General features: G+C 30.1%; 1 protein-coding gene across 1 annotated transcript in view; it reads right to left on the minus strand.

Moving 5' to 3' along the window:
* LOC119612977 (nuclear pore membrane glycoprotein 210) overlaps nucleotides 1–18562 on the minus strand; it is a 97651-nt gene that overhangs the window by 62594 nt on the left and 16495 nt on the right. The window contains exons 16-20 of the mRNA XM_037968920.1: nucleotides 15875–15980; nucleotides 5937–6055; nucleotides 3834–3932; nucleotides 3333–3566; nucleotides 3094–3240 (exon numbers count right to left, since the gene is read on the minus strand). Of these exons, the coding sequence (XP_037824848.1) occupies nucleotides 3094–3240; nucleotides 3333–3566; nucleotides 3834–3932; nucleotides 5937–6055; nucleotides 15875–15980 (705 nt within the window). The remainder of the gene's footprint in view (nucleotides 1–3093; nucleotides 3241–3332; nucleotides 3567–3833; nucleotides 3933–5936; nucleotides 6056–15874; nucleotides 15981–18562) is intronic.

Consider the following 18562-nt stretch of genomic DNA (forward strand, 5'->3'; position numbering starts at 1 on the left):
TTACACTGCATAAACTTTTTATTAATGCTTCAATAGATCGATATGTGAAGTGCCTTCCAACAAGCGAATGTTTCATACAATAGAACCCCCACTTTTTCTCTATAACATCCGTATAAATTTAAACAATGTCCGAATCTTTCGCACTGTCATGTACGGTTCAACGGTTTGTTTAAGTAATACAGCAAAATATTTATGTTATATAAAGTTTTGAACATCATAAAATCAAGTTCCATCAACAAATTTGGCCCTTAAAAACATTTGTATGGCCGCCTCTGCAGCTAGAGTTTTTACATTCTATATTAGATATATCCAATTTTCTTTTTAGTTAGCAATTACATTTTATGCAGACGTGCAACTTTTCCTTTGGTCAAATGAAAGAACAAAAACTTGGAAAAAAAAACTTCTAGAAACTAAAACAACCATTGATGACAATGTTTTAAAATTGAAGTCACCAAGAAACCATTTCTTTAACAGCTCAAACAAAAGCTAAACAGAACAATGGAAGGAAATCAAAAGTTAAAAGACTCATGGGGATAAATAACAATAATGGTTGTTAAGAATTTTTTAACACTGTTAGCATAACAAGCCCAAAAAAATACAAAAAAATAAGGTTGTATTACTTATATTACATTTACGTTCTGTCTCCAATAATATTTAACCACAGATTGGACAATAGTACTATAGAACTAAAACTTATTAATCTACAATTAAACATTTTAAAAACGCTACATGTGCCATAATAATATTAACCGCAAAAAGAAATGGAAGATATAGAAAAAAACTTGTAAAATATTTTCAGAGAATAGAAAAATGACCAACGATGGAGATAACAGACAAACTTTCGACTGAAGGGCCAAAGTGACCGTCAGGCTGACTCAATAACTTGTCGTTCAGATGGCCTAGCGAACAACGTTTAAATGAAAGACGTACAATAAAATAAAAAAGTGTTCAGCAGTTAAAAAATGTTTGAGTTGAATACAATTGTGGAATCGTATCATGGTCAATTGCTGCATTTATAGTTTAGACCATACAAATGGTACAAAGTCAACGTTCGCTCGTATCCACAGGAATTTTATATCCAACGAGAACACGAGTTCGTACTTGTGTGTAAGGAGTCAAATGTTTTATATTCCTGTATCATGCATACGGACTTCATATACATTCATTCATACATACTTACATACGAATATTTTATAAAGAAAATGGATTTTTAAGTTATTCCAAACAATTTTTTATTGCAGTTTTGACTTTACTCCTTTTTTGTACTTGTTGTTCCTTTTCTTTAGCTTTTTCACAGTTGCCTCAGTTTCATTTTTTTTGTGGCAAGTTTTGTGAAAAGTAAATACATACTTATAATAAACTTTTCATAAAGTAAAACATAGAAAATCCAAAGAGCCAAGTTGAGAAACATAAATAAAATACAAATAAATACTCCACAGACTACGAAGGACGAAGGATATTTGGTTAGGGAGAGTTGAAATTTATAAAAAACAAAAAAAAGGGAAAAGAAACTATAAAAACAGAAATCCACTTTGTTTATTATATTTTCAGGCATTATTATTATTGAAAAGTTTATGCAACAAGAGAAATTCTACAACTAAATAATAAATAAATGCAACATTTATGTAAAATTTTTTTAATAATAACGAAAATAAAATAGAACATAAACATGGATATTGAACATTATTCCATTATAATTTGAAATCTGAAAAAGATTGATTGACTTCTTCTTAACACAAAAAATGGAAGTTTTATTAAAATCACAAGAAATGAATAAAAAATAACATGAAATATATTTTATTGTAATTTCTACTTTAACTCTTTCACGCACAAAACTAAACCGCTGAAATTTTTATGGATATGACTTCACTAGACACTTTATTTTGACGTATATTGATCATTTTTGATGAAAAATGGTAAAAGTGTTATCGAAGGATATTATCCATTTTTGCATAAAAAGCTATCAAATTCTAAAAAATACCGTAGATTTCTTTAGAAATAACCATTTACTATAGCTCTAAACTCAAAATTACACTCTAAATCAAAAAAAATTAAAAAAAAATCTGAGACACCGGTGTCCCCTATACGTGAAAGAGTTTATTTATGAATGCAAATAGTTACTTGTTCCATGTAGACATTTTATCATATTAATGCATTTAATTGCGATTCTCAAAGCATTTTCCTAGACTAATAATCCACAAGGTCTGAGTTCTGTACCGATTGTTTTATACTTCACTTAAAAAACTCGTATTTAACACCCTTCGTAAAGCTCTTATACATATATTGTACATGTGTTACCGTTTTTACAATTGTTAGTATATATTTACTTAGATTTCATAGTCCTGGACAACAATATTTGTAGACCACGACTAGTGATGTCATTATTTTTATCATGAAAATACTATCAATGATCTGTTAGTGTTTATAGTCCGTGCATCCCAAGCGAGGATGTCAGCCCAATTCAATATGTCGACACCTCCAAACAAAACTATTCGAATACAAGCTAAACTTATTTTTACGCATATGTGTATCTTTATGCCATGTATATACAGTTTTCCTTTAATGGAAAACTATTATTCCAATGAGCAAATCACTAACTGTATTTAAACATTATTTGCCAACATTTACCTAGAAATGAGGAGTGTAAAAACAAAGGCAAATTCTATAGATTACAAAAAATACAGATATGTATATCCACTGAATATTATCCAATGGATAATGTTGCTTTTGTTACACTCACTTATGGAGATCGTTTTTTTGCTTTCTTTAAATATGCACATTTTTTCAACAATGTTACCAGAGTAAAAAAATCACTCCAAAAAACATATACGAAGAACTTGAAATGTTGGTGAAAAAATATATATAACCGTGTCATTAAAACCAAACCAAATGTTTACAGTATATAAGTCAGAGAACATAGTATAGCTTAGAGGCGTCGATCTTTCCAGAGAATTTAAGCCTTCTATTAAAAGGCATGTATATAGAATTGCAACCATACTATTAATTCAAGACTCAAGGCTGGTCGTTTTTTTAAATATATTTTTTATAACTTTTTACGCAAACGGCAAAATTTTAAGTAATTTTCCAACTTACCTCGACTTTTTGTAAAACTTTATCTAAACCGGTTACGGTTAAATCTTGTTCTTTCAAATCGTCCGATATGAGTGTGTCTGGTGTTACCTTAATTCCAGGCACGAATTTTAACGATAGATTATCGGTTAAACCAGTTGGTAAAGAAACCTTCATTAAGAAAATAAAAATATAGAACATTAGATTTAAAACAATTTATGCTACAATAGCTTTGATTGGTAATCAATTAAATAAGAAATTACCTCCAATTCAAAATGTATATCATTAGTTTTCACAATATTCAAGATCTCATTAAATGTGGTTTTTAATTCAATTTGACAGGCATAACGTCCCGATTCAGCCTCAAATACAGGTGCAATCTTATAATGCTCCAACAATTGTTGGCCCAAGGCTTGTTTAGATTTCAGCACACAAGAGAACAACTTAACGGGAATGTTTTCTAAAATACTAGAACATTTTGAAATGTTTTTAGCCACCTGTAATTAAAATAGTAAAATATGTAATAGTAATAAATAACTTGCAAAACTTTATTGAATTGAAATACTTTTGAAATACTCAAGAATGTACTAAATATGTAAGTTGTGAAAATACAGTGAAATAGTTTTTCAAAAGTCAAACTATTCAAACCAACTATTATGTGGCTTGATTCTTATTTATTGTACGAACAAAGTAAAATGATTATAAATCTTATAAATAAATCCTGCTGAATGCAATGAAAATTTTTCATTGACAGTAAAACTTACCAAATTTGTAAATTTATCCACTTGCAAATGATTGCGTACAACAAAATGTCCTCGATACAATGAACCACTAAAAATATCATATGACTTTGCAAATTGTATCTGAAAGAAGAAAAAAAATATGTATAAATATGTGGTACAAGTGGAGAATAAGAAAATAAAATTTATTTATGTGAAATACATTGTATAAAATTTTATGGATTTTTAAAGGGAAGTATTGACAAGAAACCACCAACTAGATAATTAATAAAGACTCAATTTGATGCGATTGCATCATGAGGGTGAATTCAATTTGATTCGATATTCTTTAAGAAAAGCTCATCACATAATTTATTAAATTGGACAACAAAAATTATAAAAAGTATTTAAAAACTAAATTTAAATATAAAATTTTTAAAACGATTTTTCTGTCCAAGTTATTCAATTGGTCCTGAATTGTAAATAAAGATGAAAGCAATAAGATTTGTTAAAACTAGTTTTTAGCTTCTAAAATTTAAAAAAAATCTCTCTTTTATTACTTTTGACACTAAGATCACATCCCCAATTACGTAAAATCTAATAAAAACGTTTAGTAGGAGAAATAGTACTTTAATCGAAATTGAGTACAAATAAAAACCAACAAATAAAAAAATGAAAAGAAAAATAAAAGTATAAAGAATGTTGAAATTGCAATAGTCTAACTTTTTGCATATCGACAAAAAAGCAGAAAAAAAGAAAAACAGAAGGAAAAAAATCCGATGCTAAACACTACATTGACTGTGAAGTACTACCATGGTAACAAAACTTGTAGTATTTATGAATTAAATATTTATTTTTAAATTGGCATATGATGAAGTTTAAGAACGCTATATCATTTAATAGAATTTGAAAAATAAGCCTAGCTAGTTAAAAGATATCGTGTTATGTTTATCAAAAGAAGCTAGGGTCCTGGTGAACTTGATTTACATCGGTTGTTAGACTTATTCTTAAGTATGTTTATATTGTTTGAGATGATGCTCAATAAAGCTCAAAGGTGTGACTTCTTGGGCATCAAAAGAGCGTCCTTCGGTATCATAATTTATCTGACCCCTATTGGGCATATGTAGCGAGAGTGGCATGACCGACGTGTGCAAGATGAATACATTGCAAATACAGATATAAAAAGATCTTAAATTCTTATGGACGATTGTTGTATATTTTATGCAGAGAGATCTGGAGAGCGAAGGAACTGATACGGGACCACATTGCTCATGGGTATGCGGTAACAATTTATGTTATTATGAGGCTGTTTACAATAAGGCTGTGTTAGATGTACAAGGTAAAGAGGTAGTTGACGAACTGGAAAGATAAGGTTCAAATCTTGACCCACATGAAAGGGATGGGTGGGTAAAAACAAATGGATGTAAAAACAAATGGATGTGTCACCTTTTTAAAGTGAAAGCAACCAGGACTAGATGTAGTCTTAATACTCGGACAGGGATTATAACTGTGCATTATTCTATTAGGGATTTCTACAAGTTTTGAAAAGATGTTGAGGAACTAGACATTTGATACAATGTTTCAGGGTGAAATTACTAAGTAGTAGGTTCCACAATGAATTAGGGGGCATTGCAGAATGTAACCCCAGGTTTATCAGGGGAATTAGCCGTTTCTTCTATTGCAGACTATAGTAAGGATTTTAATCATCTATCATAAATTTCTACTATAGGGATCAGAATTAATTTACTTTCAGGAACCAGTTTTTTTCCTTGGGCCTTAGTCTAATTTCAGTTGTTCTCTCGAAACTATGTTTATATTTCCTTATTTCCGTCATTTCGATCTTTAAAGTCGTACAAAATAGTAATCAAAAATCTAATAATAACAAAAATAATGGAACAATACAATTTAAAATTTACTTTAAAATAATCGAATTAATGCAAAACGAAATTGCCATTTGTTATAACGAAAAAAGTTTTTACATCCATAATAAATGTAGGTGCATATGTCCCTCTAAATTTATTTTCAAATACCACATCAATTTTGTTATTTAAGGTATTTGTATTTCTGAATTCTAAATACATTTTTGCTATTTATAACAATGTATGAATGTGCATAACAAAAACAAAAAAAAAAAAAAAACAAACTTACCACATCGGCATCACGAACTTCAACATCATATTTTATAAAATTGCCGCTTGCCTTATCGCCATTGGTAACTAGCACTTTTTCGCCCAATTTATAACGATTTCCAAGTACTCTGCCAACTCCTATAAAATGAAAGCGTTCAGAAGTGAATAGAAAAAAATTTAGTAAATGTAACAGGAACAAAAACAGCAGCAATAATAACATGGTTTACAAAAACAGTAAAAAAAAAGTAAAAATAAAATCACCATTTCAAATTTAGAATACAACAACAAATGTGAAAATAGAAGCAAATATATAAAGACTGCAAATACATTTTAAGAATTGTTCATTTAAAATTTGGTTGTACATCAAAACTTTCTATATTACGAATATAGTTCCTGCATAAAAAATTTATAATTTTCATCGAAGACTATGAGAGTCTAAATCTAAGATAGAGTGTATATGAAGTTCCTCAACAAAAAATGTTTAATTCTCATCGAAGTTGTGTAAAAATTTAGTCTGGCTATGAGCATAGTTTTTGAGTTAAAAAATTAAGGTTTCCGAAAAAAATCCATGGGAAACTGAAGCTTTTACTGAAATAATAAATTGTTTTAATCAGCTTAAAACTTCCACAAAAAGGCAAGATCATGTGGAACTAAAATGGAAGGTTTGCAGCTTATTTTTATCAGAATTTGGTGTTGATTTATTAAACTTAGTGTTTGATCTAGATATTAAGAAAGAAACTCCACATCCAGTTTACAATACAAAATTTAAGGCCCATCTCCCACCAAAGGAAAGTGGAAAGTGCCTAATGCAATGTTAAGAGTCGAATGGATAGACTCTCAACATTGCGTTCTCACGTCCAAACTTGCACCAATTCTAGAACTCTAATAATTCTGGAATTTTATATATTTTACAGATATAAAAAAATTTGTCCAATTCACAATCCGTGTCGAATTTCCTAAAAAAAAATCTTGTTAATTAGTCGTACAAATATGTTTCAAATGATTTACAATTTTTATATAATAACAGATTTGAAAAATAACTCTTTGTTATTTGGATTTCTAGAATAAGGGCCGGTTTTTATGGGAACAATGTTTTATGTGAATGAACAAAAAGGGAAAAGTTGTTTTATATTTGCATGTTGCATGTAGTACTCATACCACGTTGTACTTACTACATACATATTTCTATTGCCACTACCTCAAACATACAAGCAATGAGGAAAAAACTTGTTACATATATTTTCGGAAGCCTAACTGGCAAGAAGGTAACAAACATGATGTGGGTTCGTTTGTTGGTTGCAAAAGGGGTTTAGAGGTGTGATATGATGGTACAGCATGGAAGTTTTTAATACATATTTGCCATTAGTTTGGTTGCATTGGATTTGTGGTAAATTTTGTATACAACTGCATACCTACTTGCAGCCAAAACTTACATGGATGCTACAACTACTTACTGCTACTTCTAATACTTTCATCAACTACTACCACACTACGTACACAAATCCACATTCAGTACCTTCATACATATTCATATTCAAAGTAGGTGCAGAAAGAGTTTATGGTTATAATAATGCAACAACAGCAATAACAAAAACAACAACTTAAATAATAATAAAAAATGGTCTGAACGTGTACGTGTGTTTTAAACACAACATTATTTGATGGGGGGCTTTCTGATGTTGCATCACCAGAATAAACTCATGTACTATAAAAAAATGGGTGAAAAAAGCACCATCCATCCAAGTTTACAAAGCGGTAAAGATGAAAAAAGTATTAAATGAAAAAGTTGGTAATTGGTTTTAGAATTAATAAGTACTTGTTGGCTGATTCTGATTCGGTTGTTATGTTGAACGAAATATTTATTAAATAGTAAGAAATAAAAGAATGAACATTTTAAGCGGTATTGATGAATATCGTTTGACCTACAATAGGGTCATGTTAGATTTACATACTTAGTATATTTATGTATAGTTGCCACATCGAATTCTATGATGGTAAATGCAGTATTGCATATGTATTTACACCTTGGGATTTTCGTTTTAGTATATCTACTAGAAATTAAAAAATGTTTGTTATTTTTTTATAAGTTCTATTCGAATTTTGTAAAACTTAATTTAACGACCGAAAATAAAAAGAGAAAATCTGAAATAATTACGTTAGATATTTTATATTTCTACATAAAAAAAACTTCCCACAGTAGGGTATCGTAGAAAAGAAAGAAAACCGAAGCTAATATTTGTACTATAAAAGTTAGTTGTTATATTTTCACATGCGTCTTTGTTTCAGAACCACTACCTAAATATGTAATAAGTATTACACAAAATACAAAACTATTATGTACTATTTGGCTTTTGAGTAAAGATTGCGTTTATTAAAATTAACATTTTTCAAAATTACCAGAAGATAAAAAGTTAAGCCAGTATACACCAGTCATGTTAATGTTAGTTTAAATTGAATATAATGGAAAGAGTGTAACATTTAGGTTTTTAGAACATAGAACAACATTACTTGGGAATATATAGCAATTCAGTTTAAATATAGATATCTACTAGGAAATTCGTGGCTTCTTAATCGCGAAACATATAAAAACTTAGGGTGTTATTGTGTAAATCTCTTCCCCTCACTTCACTTAGATTTTATATAAATTGTTTTGGTATTTTCAAAAATTTTTATGAAAATATTTTTAACTCAATGTGAAGTATTTTACAGAATAAGGGGTTAACCATTTCTGTAAAAATATACTTTTTATAGTACTACTAGCTATACCCAGTGTGCTTTGCTACCCTAAAAGGAATATGTATAAATAAATACCAGATTTATTATATGTTACATATAAAAGATGTCAAGCAAATTATTGCAAGTTCGCCAGTTTCTATCTATCGCCAATTTCTATCTATCTACAAAAAATTTTAATAATATAAGAGTTTCCAAGATGCACGAAATTTTGTATTTAATTCATATATGTGGTGCCAAGCCCCCCATTGAAAGTCCGCCCGTTATTCTTCACATGAATGTCAAAGTTCTTCATGTAAAATTTTAAGATTCTAGCTCTAATAGTTTCTCAGATATACGAATTTAATTCATGTGGGGGCTTCAAGCCCCCCGGATGAAAGTCCGCCCTTTTTCCTCCAAAATATTCAGATGATTATTAAAATAATTTGTTCAAAATTTGAAGAATCTAGTTCTATTAGTTTCCCAGTTAAACGAAATTTTGTATTTAATTCATATGGGAGGTACCAAGTAACCCATTGGAAGTCCGCCCGTTATATTTTAAATGTTCAGGTGAATGTCAAAGTTCTTCAAGTAAAATTTAATGATTCTAGCTCTAATTGTTTCTCAGATATACGAATTTTTCTATTTTATTCATATGGGGGCTCCAAGCCCCCCAGATGAAAGTCCGCTCTTTTTTCCTTAAAAATGTTCAGATGAATATTAAAGTTCTTCGTGCAAAATTTTAAGAATTTAGTTGTATTAGTTTCCCAGATAAACGAATTTTTGTTTTTAATTAATATGGGAGGTGCCGCTCCCCTCATGGGTAGTCCGCCAATTTTTTACCCAAAATGTTTATATGGATGTTAAAGTTCTTTGTGCAAAATTTTAAGAATTTAGTTCTATTAGTTTCCCAGATAAACGAATTTTTGTATTTAATTAATATGGGAGGTGCCGCTCCCCTCATGGGTAGTCCGCCAATTTATTACCCAAAATGTTTATATGGATGTTAAAGTTCTTCGTGCTAAATTTTAAGAATTTAGTTCTATTAGTTTCCCAGATAAACGAATTTTTGTATTTAATTTATATGGGAGGTACCACGCCCCCTAATGCTAGTCCGCCTACTTTTTGTCCTAAATGATCATATTGACACTAAAGTGGCTCCGACAAAATTTGAGGACTCTAACTGTTATATTATCTAAAATATACGGATTTTATATTTTTTTAATGTGGGCGTGGCTCATCGCCCACTTGAAATTTCGAAATAAAAAGTAGCCTATTACCTATTCCAGACATGCAGGAATATGCTGTGAAAATTTCAAGAAAATCGGTTCAGCCGTTTAGTAGTCTATAACGTTCAAACATACAAACATACAAACAAACACACATTCATTTTTATATATATAGATTAGTCTATAATTTAGTCTATTGACTAATGTATTATGCAGACAATGAAATAAACTGTTGAGTAGCTATTCCACTCTCCATTAGCATATTCATTATACCTGCACTGAAAACAATCCATATCTAATATATACAGAAAATGTCGTATATAATGCTTCGGACTACAACATTGTTTCGTAATATGTACGAAATACAAATTTTAGTATAATGCAAAATAATTTTAGAAAAAATTCGTTTGTTTTGCGAAATATTTTTTTAAATTATTTTTCCCAACGTTTAAGCATGGATCATTTTCAGTGTGATAAAATTATTATAGTCACTATATACTCCCACTATTTCTCCCTCTATACTCCCACAATTTCTCTCTCTATACTCCCACTATTTCTCCCTCAGTGTATTCTTAATATTATTCCTTCGACAATTAAAGCATCCTTCTGTAAATTGTGTAGTTCTCGCGGGTTGATAGAACTACATTACTATCATCGAAACACTTTAAATTATTAGAAATTAATTAAACACAAAGATTTACAGTCGATTTCAATTAATCCACTCAATAAGACCTTTGGCAAAATGTCAAATTTTTTATGTTTCAATTTTTTTCTATCTTTATGTCTACCACAACGATGTTATAAAGTCCTTTGGGGAATATTAAAACATATTATGCGTACGATGAAACAACGGCTTGCATAAATGATGTCCAACGTCCAAGAGTTACTTTCCGACAGTAAATAAAAATACGTACCCTACATACATACATACAAATGTATATATGTATCTATGGTTGTCTGTATGTGTCCGTTCTTTGTCAATGTGTTCGTGCTTATAAAAGTGTCATTTATGTATAATGAGCACTGAGGAATTTTTATTTCCATCATCATTATTACGGGAAAAAATTATGATAACCTGTCACACATGGCTAAAATACCACATTAATAACAAAAACACGAAATGAATGCAAAACTACATACTTCGACTGACAATGCTAGTGGCTGCTACTATGTATGTACTACTGTCATTGCCACTGTCACAACAGTAGAGCCGTCAACAAATGACTGACAAAAAATGTAACAACAATAACAATAGACAAATAAACCAAAAACCATTGTACAAAATAATAATTCTTTTGGGAGTTGATAATAAAGAATATAGTATGTATGTATGTAGATATGTACCTAGTGCACGAATATGATACATATTCTTCCAAAATATTCTGTCAGCAATATTAACACAATGGACAGAATAGTGAGAGTATGATTTCTTAAAAAAAGTAGAGAATTTTATAAAAAATTCTATATTAAGCAATGCTTATTGTATTCATTTCCTAAATCTTGGATATTCCCATTTAATTAATATTTTTGCAATAAGTAGTTGGAATGCTAACTTCTGAATGTTCTGAATTCTAAAATCAAGTGCGAATTCCAGTTTAATTGAAATAGAACATTGATTAATTCCAATTCAATATTGAACATCCTTAAGTATGCATTCGAGATAAAATCAAACACAAGTGGTTTGAACTGCTCCCGATTGTCTTAAATACGTATTCTTCATTTTTTAAGTCTGCTTGGTTTATTAATTCAAATTAGTTAGTTAGTTTGAAAGTTACATCAAACCCGAAGAAATACACATAGGCCACCATCGCTTTAGAACACTTACCATATAACAATGATATCATTATTTTAACAGATCTGCATATAATACAAAAAACTCAGGGGACTGTTAAACATATTTACAAAAACAACGAATATTATTTTGTCTATAACCGAAAATGTATTACATACTTATGTACATACACATATCATCGTTATACAATCAAAACATCACAAGTCCACTTTTATAGACTTTTATTAATTCGAAAGTCTCATTAATGTAGAATTGGAGTACTACAATCTTTGAAATTGAATTTTTGGATATACCAAAAGTACAGTGGTAACAGTTCTCATGTTTGATAAAGTTCATTTCGCATATTATATATATATTTCGCATATATATAAAACAAAATTCTGACTATGACCTCTGTCTATATATCTGCGTATGAAAAAGTTATATATTGAATTTGGTTTTCAAATCGAAATAATGTGGAAATTCAACTTTAAACTATCGTGTAAAACTTGTCACTATCACCTTTAATTCTCATTTAACATATTTGCAAACAGACAGCCACAAAAGTAAATAGGCTTTTTGTACTCACATTTATGTATGTATATTTACTGTCAATAATAGGAAAACCAGTGACACAAAAGTGTTAAAAGGTCATGAAGAACAAAAAAAGTTTTATGGACATATAATGCAATAAATTGTTCAGGGATTTATACAAGTCATTTCCACGGAAACAAGACGAATTACATAATACAATTAAAGATGAGCAAAAAAAAAAAAACAAAAGTTCGGCAAACTTATTAATATTTGCAGAAATTGTGAGTAAATTGCATCTGGTATTGTAACATAATGTTAATGATATTACTTTACTAATATGTTTAGTTTAATGAGGGTAATTAGAGCAAAAAAAACACACTTGGACCACCTCTGCATAAAATAAAGTAAACTCTTATTAATCTTAAACACAAATCATTTCATAATTGAGATAAATAATTTCTAAAGGTAATCATAATTTACCTCTAGACTATTACATTCGATAATTTCTAAAGGTAATCATGATTTACCTCTAGACTATTACATTCGATTTTAGAACATCGCTTGGCATTAATTTGAGATTGTATGTGTGGTTAATTTTAAATGCATAAGTTATATGTCTTGAGGTGTCAAATCACAAGATTTGTTCATAATCCATTGATAAATATTGATCACTAACTGTTTGACATATTTTGAAAATACATAAGTTATAGAAATTTATTAAAGCATTTCGTCACCTGAAATGCAAAAGGGCGTAACAACACTTTTCAAAATTTTACAGCAGAGATAAAAAACTGAATAAAACGAAAACTATAGTGATTATACCAATGATTTTTTTCACAATAGCATCTAACAACAATACATTTATTTTTTGACTAATAAATATTTTTACAGCTGTTTCTGTAAGTTGTGAGTGTTACCCTTTTTTTAAAACCAAAAGGGCCTAACAGCGGTTTAGTAAGTATAGCATATTTTATATTTGTCCCAAATACAAATATTGTTGCAAATGATATTAGCCATTCATAATTACATCAAACCTTCTGGAAAATATTTGATTGCTAGAAAGTACGTTTACTATGAAACGATCGTGAACAAATTCAACATAAGTCTTTTTTAGTGGCCAAGACTCATACTGTAAAGTACTGTTAAGATTAGTCCAAATTTGACTCTAAGATTAGTCCAATTTGACTATAACACACAAAACATTCTTAAAAATGCTACTTAAGCGATGAATCAACTGAAAAAGTATTGTTTATTATATGACCACTCTATCAAATTTAATGTGGATCATACCTCATTTGACCTCAACTCATATCACATTTAACATTTATAATTAACTTTCAAATATTTAAATCGTGATAAAGTGGAACTAAGACAGGTTTTATGTGAACTTAAATTCTCAAATTGTATGAATACCGGACCATAAAACTAGTAAAATTGATTGTATAAAATTATGTTAAGATAAATTCGAGATAAATGATTTGTTTTAAGAAATTCAAATCCTGTACAGTTCAGCGTATAATTGAACTAATCCCTCAAAGGAGGACCTCTTTTAAAAATCTCGTATTAATATGGATATTACGATAAAGTTCGATGTGTAAGTTTTATCAAGTTTTCTCAGAATGGATCCATTATTGGACTTATGCCATATATTAGACTTTATATTGAATAACAGTTAATGTTAAAGTGATTTTTGATATATTATATAAGATATAGATATAAATCTTAATATTTCAAAACAGTGAGATGTTAAGTATATCGGTGAACCTAATTTCTATAGAATCGGTCCATATCATATGGAAGCGCATACCCGAATATAGCTTTTTGAATTTCGTTAATAAAGTCGCAGTTTTTGACAATAGAGTTCTGAAAATGTATTTTTATGCTGTCATCATTTTCAATCAAAAGTAAATTTTAAAATTTTTTGTTGTTACACCTTTTTGCATTTTAGGCGACGATATGTAATTATAATTAAAATTGTTTATATTTAATGTAATTGTAAGTTGCTATTATTCAATTATTTGTGAATATAACTGATAAAAACCTATTTTATTTGAATTCAGCATAAAGTAGTAAAATTATATGTAATTGAAAATTGTAATTGGATAAATAGATAAAAATTAAAAGTAATTGTAATGTGCTATGCCGTATTACATACATACTACAAGAAATTATATTTGAAAAAAATCAAATTACAATTACATGAAACTGCTAATTGATCTACAATGTATTATTTAATGTTATCATTATTACACACAAAATCTACTATTTGTTAACACTAGTTGGGGACATCTACCCCAAAATTCAGGGAATTAAAAAAAATATCACATAAAAATATAAGAAAAAAAATAGTACAATCTGTTTTTGTAAAATTTATGTTTCAAATAAATTTTTTAACTCGAAACAATTGTATATTTTTTCTTTTGTTATTTCAGCAGCAATGTTTGTTCATTTTGCAACCAACCTTTTTATGGTTGCTTTTAATGTTTGTTATGGTGCAACGTTTAAGAGACAGAAAAAATGCCTGTTGAAGGATTTTTTTTCAGGGTCTTCTTCGATTTACTGATTAAAATGGTAGTAAAATTTCATGAAATGATTTACACCTGGATGCATTTTACTTAATTTTTGTCTTTCTTTTACATTTTCAGTTGCTTTGTGAGGTCTGTTAGATATTAGACTCAGAAGGGGTGTTATTTTTTTGTAAAATAATAATGAATAAAACAATGTTAAACAAGGTGTAAATAATTAGATGAAAATAATAATAAAAATTATTTTTTTTCAAGTACTTAGTTACTGTCATCATAGTGGAAGGTTCCATTATGTAGTGTAGTGTAGTCACACATTTAAAAATAAATTTTATAGCTGACAACAGAAAAGTGATGGAAATATATTAATCACTTCGTAAAGTGCATATGGGCACGAAAATGTCAAGCACGACTGAGAAAAGCTCTCCATTTTTTAAGATTATTTAACAAAAAATTGGTATATGATCTTCCATTGTACCAAAGTCGAAGGCTATTGAAAATATTTAAAAACGGTCCATTATTGCACCCAGCCTCCACATAACTGGACCACCAAATAGTGCTTTAGAGCTCGTAATTATGTTAAATATGCTGGTATTTGTACAAAATCGCAGATCCAAAATTTATATGAATCTTAATACATACTACTGCTGCCGATTTTTGCAACGACCCTACACGCTATACAAAGTCCCTCTTCAGCAAATTACTTTAACGTCCATAATTCACTTAAGAACACTAGTACATGATAAAATTCGACATAAATAAGCTATACATATATTTACGTATTTCCTACGAACGAATTTCATCATCATCATTTATTATCTGTAAATTGCTTCACTATTTAAACATTTTCTAAACTATTTTTTATTTAGAATTTTCAGCTTCTAAAACCATGATTGCAATATTACTATTGTATCACCTTAGTGACTTCGTGGAACTTACAACACTTTTCTCTCTTTTCCAATATGGCGAAATTAAAATAATTGGAAAATGATAAGTATTTTATGTACATTCACTATCAATGACACAAAAAAAACATTTACAATCTTAAACTCAAGGTATGTTAAATACCATTATTTGGTTAACGCGAAACAATAACGTATTTACTTGCATTTTAAACATTTAAATAACAATAAGAATAATGTAGTATTTACTAATAATCATAAAAATAACAAATACAATCTATACATACCTGTTTGTCTATCAATAGCGACAATTTGTTCATCAGAACTCATCCAAAACGATGACAATGGTAATGGAGAATCAAAGCATATAATGTCACCAACAGAGAAGATTGTCTGATATAAACAATAACACAATCAGCAGGAGTAGGAGGAGCAGTAGCAACCAATACAAAGACAACAGCAATCGAGGTGGAAAAGGATGAAGATGAAAATCCATTTACAAACAATAAAAACAACAGCGATGTCATTAAAAAGTAGAGTTGCCATTGAAAGTGAAACAACCATTTGAAGAGCAGCAATTTGAGCAGCATCAATAACAGCAGCAACATTATGAAATCAACATGTTGTTTGTTGGTTGGTCGGTTGGTGAGGTCGATTATTTGTTCAGTGTTCAATGGCATCATCATCGTCAACAACATTAGAATAGAAAACATTGATGGGAGACGAAAAAATGTAAAACAAGAGCATCGCATCATAAACAGCAGCAGCATGAGTTGTCGTTGTATTTACCACAGGATGCATTTTAGTGTCAATGTAGTAGTTGATGATGATAGTTTTTTTTTTTTTTTCGAAAAATGTTTGTATTTTCATTGTAACATTGCCAATGAGGATGACATCCACGACGATGATGGTAGTAGTTGTAATAGTAATTTGGATGATAATGACAATAGTTATGATTATGAAAATGTTAACACCAATTGAGAAGAAAGTAAACAGAAAAAAAGAAAGCAAAGAAAAAAATATTACAAGTTAGTTGACATTACTATAATCATGGCAGTAAATAATAACAAAAAATAAGTCAATAATTACAAAAAATAAGTGAAGATTGTATAGTGTAACAAGTGCTTCTATATTATATAATGTTTTTCATATTGTTTGATTTGAGTATATTTGGGATATAAGATATATTTGTATTAGATCGGCTCAGAAAAATGTTTCCCAAAATATTTTACATTTAGTGATGACCGTTCGTGAGATGGACCGATTTCAAAAGATCTCTTTTTAGTTATTTGGGAATCATTAATTTTAAGAGAACAAAAAAGCCATCATTATACTTGACAATACCAGTATTAAGCGTCTTTGATTTATAGATCCAATCATTTGATAACCCTGTAGCTCCCATGTATCCCACTAAAGTCAGAATGAAGTGCCGTACTTTTCGAATTATTGAGCAAGGTATCCATAATAAGATCAGCTAATCTAAGTGATACATTTGCTATGAAAGTCTTTTAACAACTGGTTCAAACATTTTATATCCCAATAGCACCAATATTTCAAAGTCAAACCAAATTGCCACAGAATTACTATGTAATATCTTTTGCGAAATTCACAGTAAAATAATACTTCACCACTTTGTTAGTCTGGCAGATGTTGTCATGGTACTTTCAGATCCCAGAGCAACCTCTTTTGTAACTTTTTTTATACACCCCTGCGAGGAGTGGTTTTGATAAGTCCTCGGACACGGTACAGTTAATTAAGTATCCTTAGAATGGAGAGAGAAAGTTTTATCCCTGCAGGAAGAATCCGTAATATATTCTGTCTCAAGCTGCACGTTTAGCAGAACAACGCGATCACCAGCGTCCTAGCAACACAGCTGATGAACGAATAGTATAGTTGACGGCAGAGATCAATAATATCGTGAATGTTAGCCCAACTCGACCAGTTTACTATTACTATTATAAATATATCTGGATCAACAAATAACATGCAATATACAGATGCCAGGAAATATACAGCTCAGTTGCATATTTCCTGGCTATGTGCCCTATTCCTTCACTCCTGCTGAAGTTGAAAACATTATCACCAACTCCAAACCATCAAAAGCTCATAACCCTGATTGCATCTCAATGCTAATATTAAAGAAACTTGGTAAAGTAACAATCGAATTTCTTACCCACCTTCTGGAACTCTCAATTCCCAAATTATTCCCATTCTAAAACCTGATTAACCCGCTACAAACGGAGAATTATACAGCCCGATTTCTCTTTTATCACCAGTAGTAAAGGTTTTAGAATCGCTACCATCTCTGAAAGAGCATTGCTTGCTAGCCAACACCAACATGGCTTCTGGGAATCTCATAATACCATGACAGGACTCAACTTGATAACTACTCGAATAGCTAACGGCCTCAATCAACAACGACCGTGTCAACGCACAATTGTTTCGATTCTGGACTTATCCAAATCTTTTGACACGGTCAATCATTCCATGCTGATAATGAAATCTCGAACTTGCAAATCAACAGTGTTACTATTCACTTAATGGACTAGGAAGTAAGGATGGAACTCATCATCTCAGTCGAAGGCAGACTACGGTTCAAAACCCGTAGTCTTCGACAACCTCCTTCACTTCTCTTCTCTTAGCATGCCACCTACATCAACCATAAAGTGAAATCCCGAAATGCCGAATATGGACCCCTTATCTCAGTGACATAATAATGCACTCTGAAACGCAAGATGGCAAACTTGGATCACCTACAATATTGAATATTTTCAGGGATCATCCATTCACAGCCAATCGGTTTGGTAGACGGCGGCAATACCAGGGTCGTCATACTGACTAGACAAGACAGTTTATATTCGAACGATGGTTGGTTATCGTGGTTGTTCACTTGGCGCGAACAATCAAGTAGTGTCGAAGGGACTCCGTTTTGACAAATTCAAACGATGACTCCGACTACGTCTGCGATACACATG

This window comes from Lucilia sericata, unplaced genomic scaffold, assembly GCF_015586225.1.
Source record: "Lucilia sericata isolate MDLA Ls3-8-SP2 unplaced genomic scaffold, ASM1558622v1 Contig000002F_arrow, whole genome shotgun sequence".
NCBI classification, from domain to species: domain Eukaryota; kingdom Metazoa; phylum Arthropoda; class Insecta; order Diptera; family Calliphoridae; genus Lucilia; species Lucilia sericata.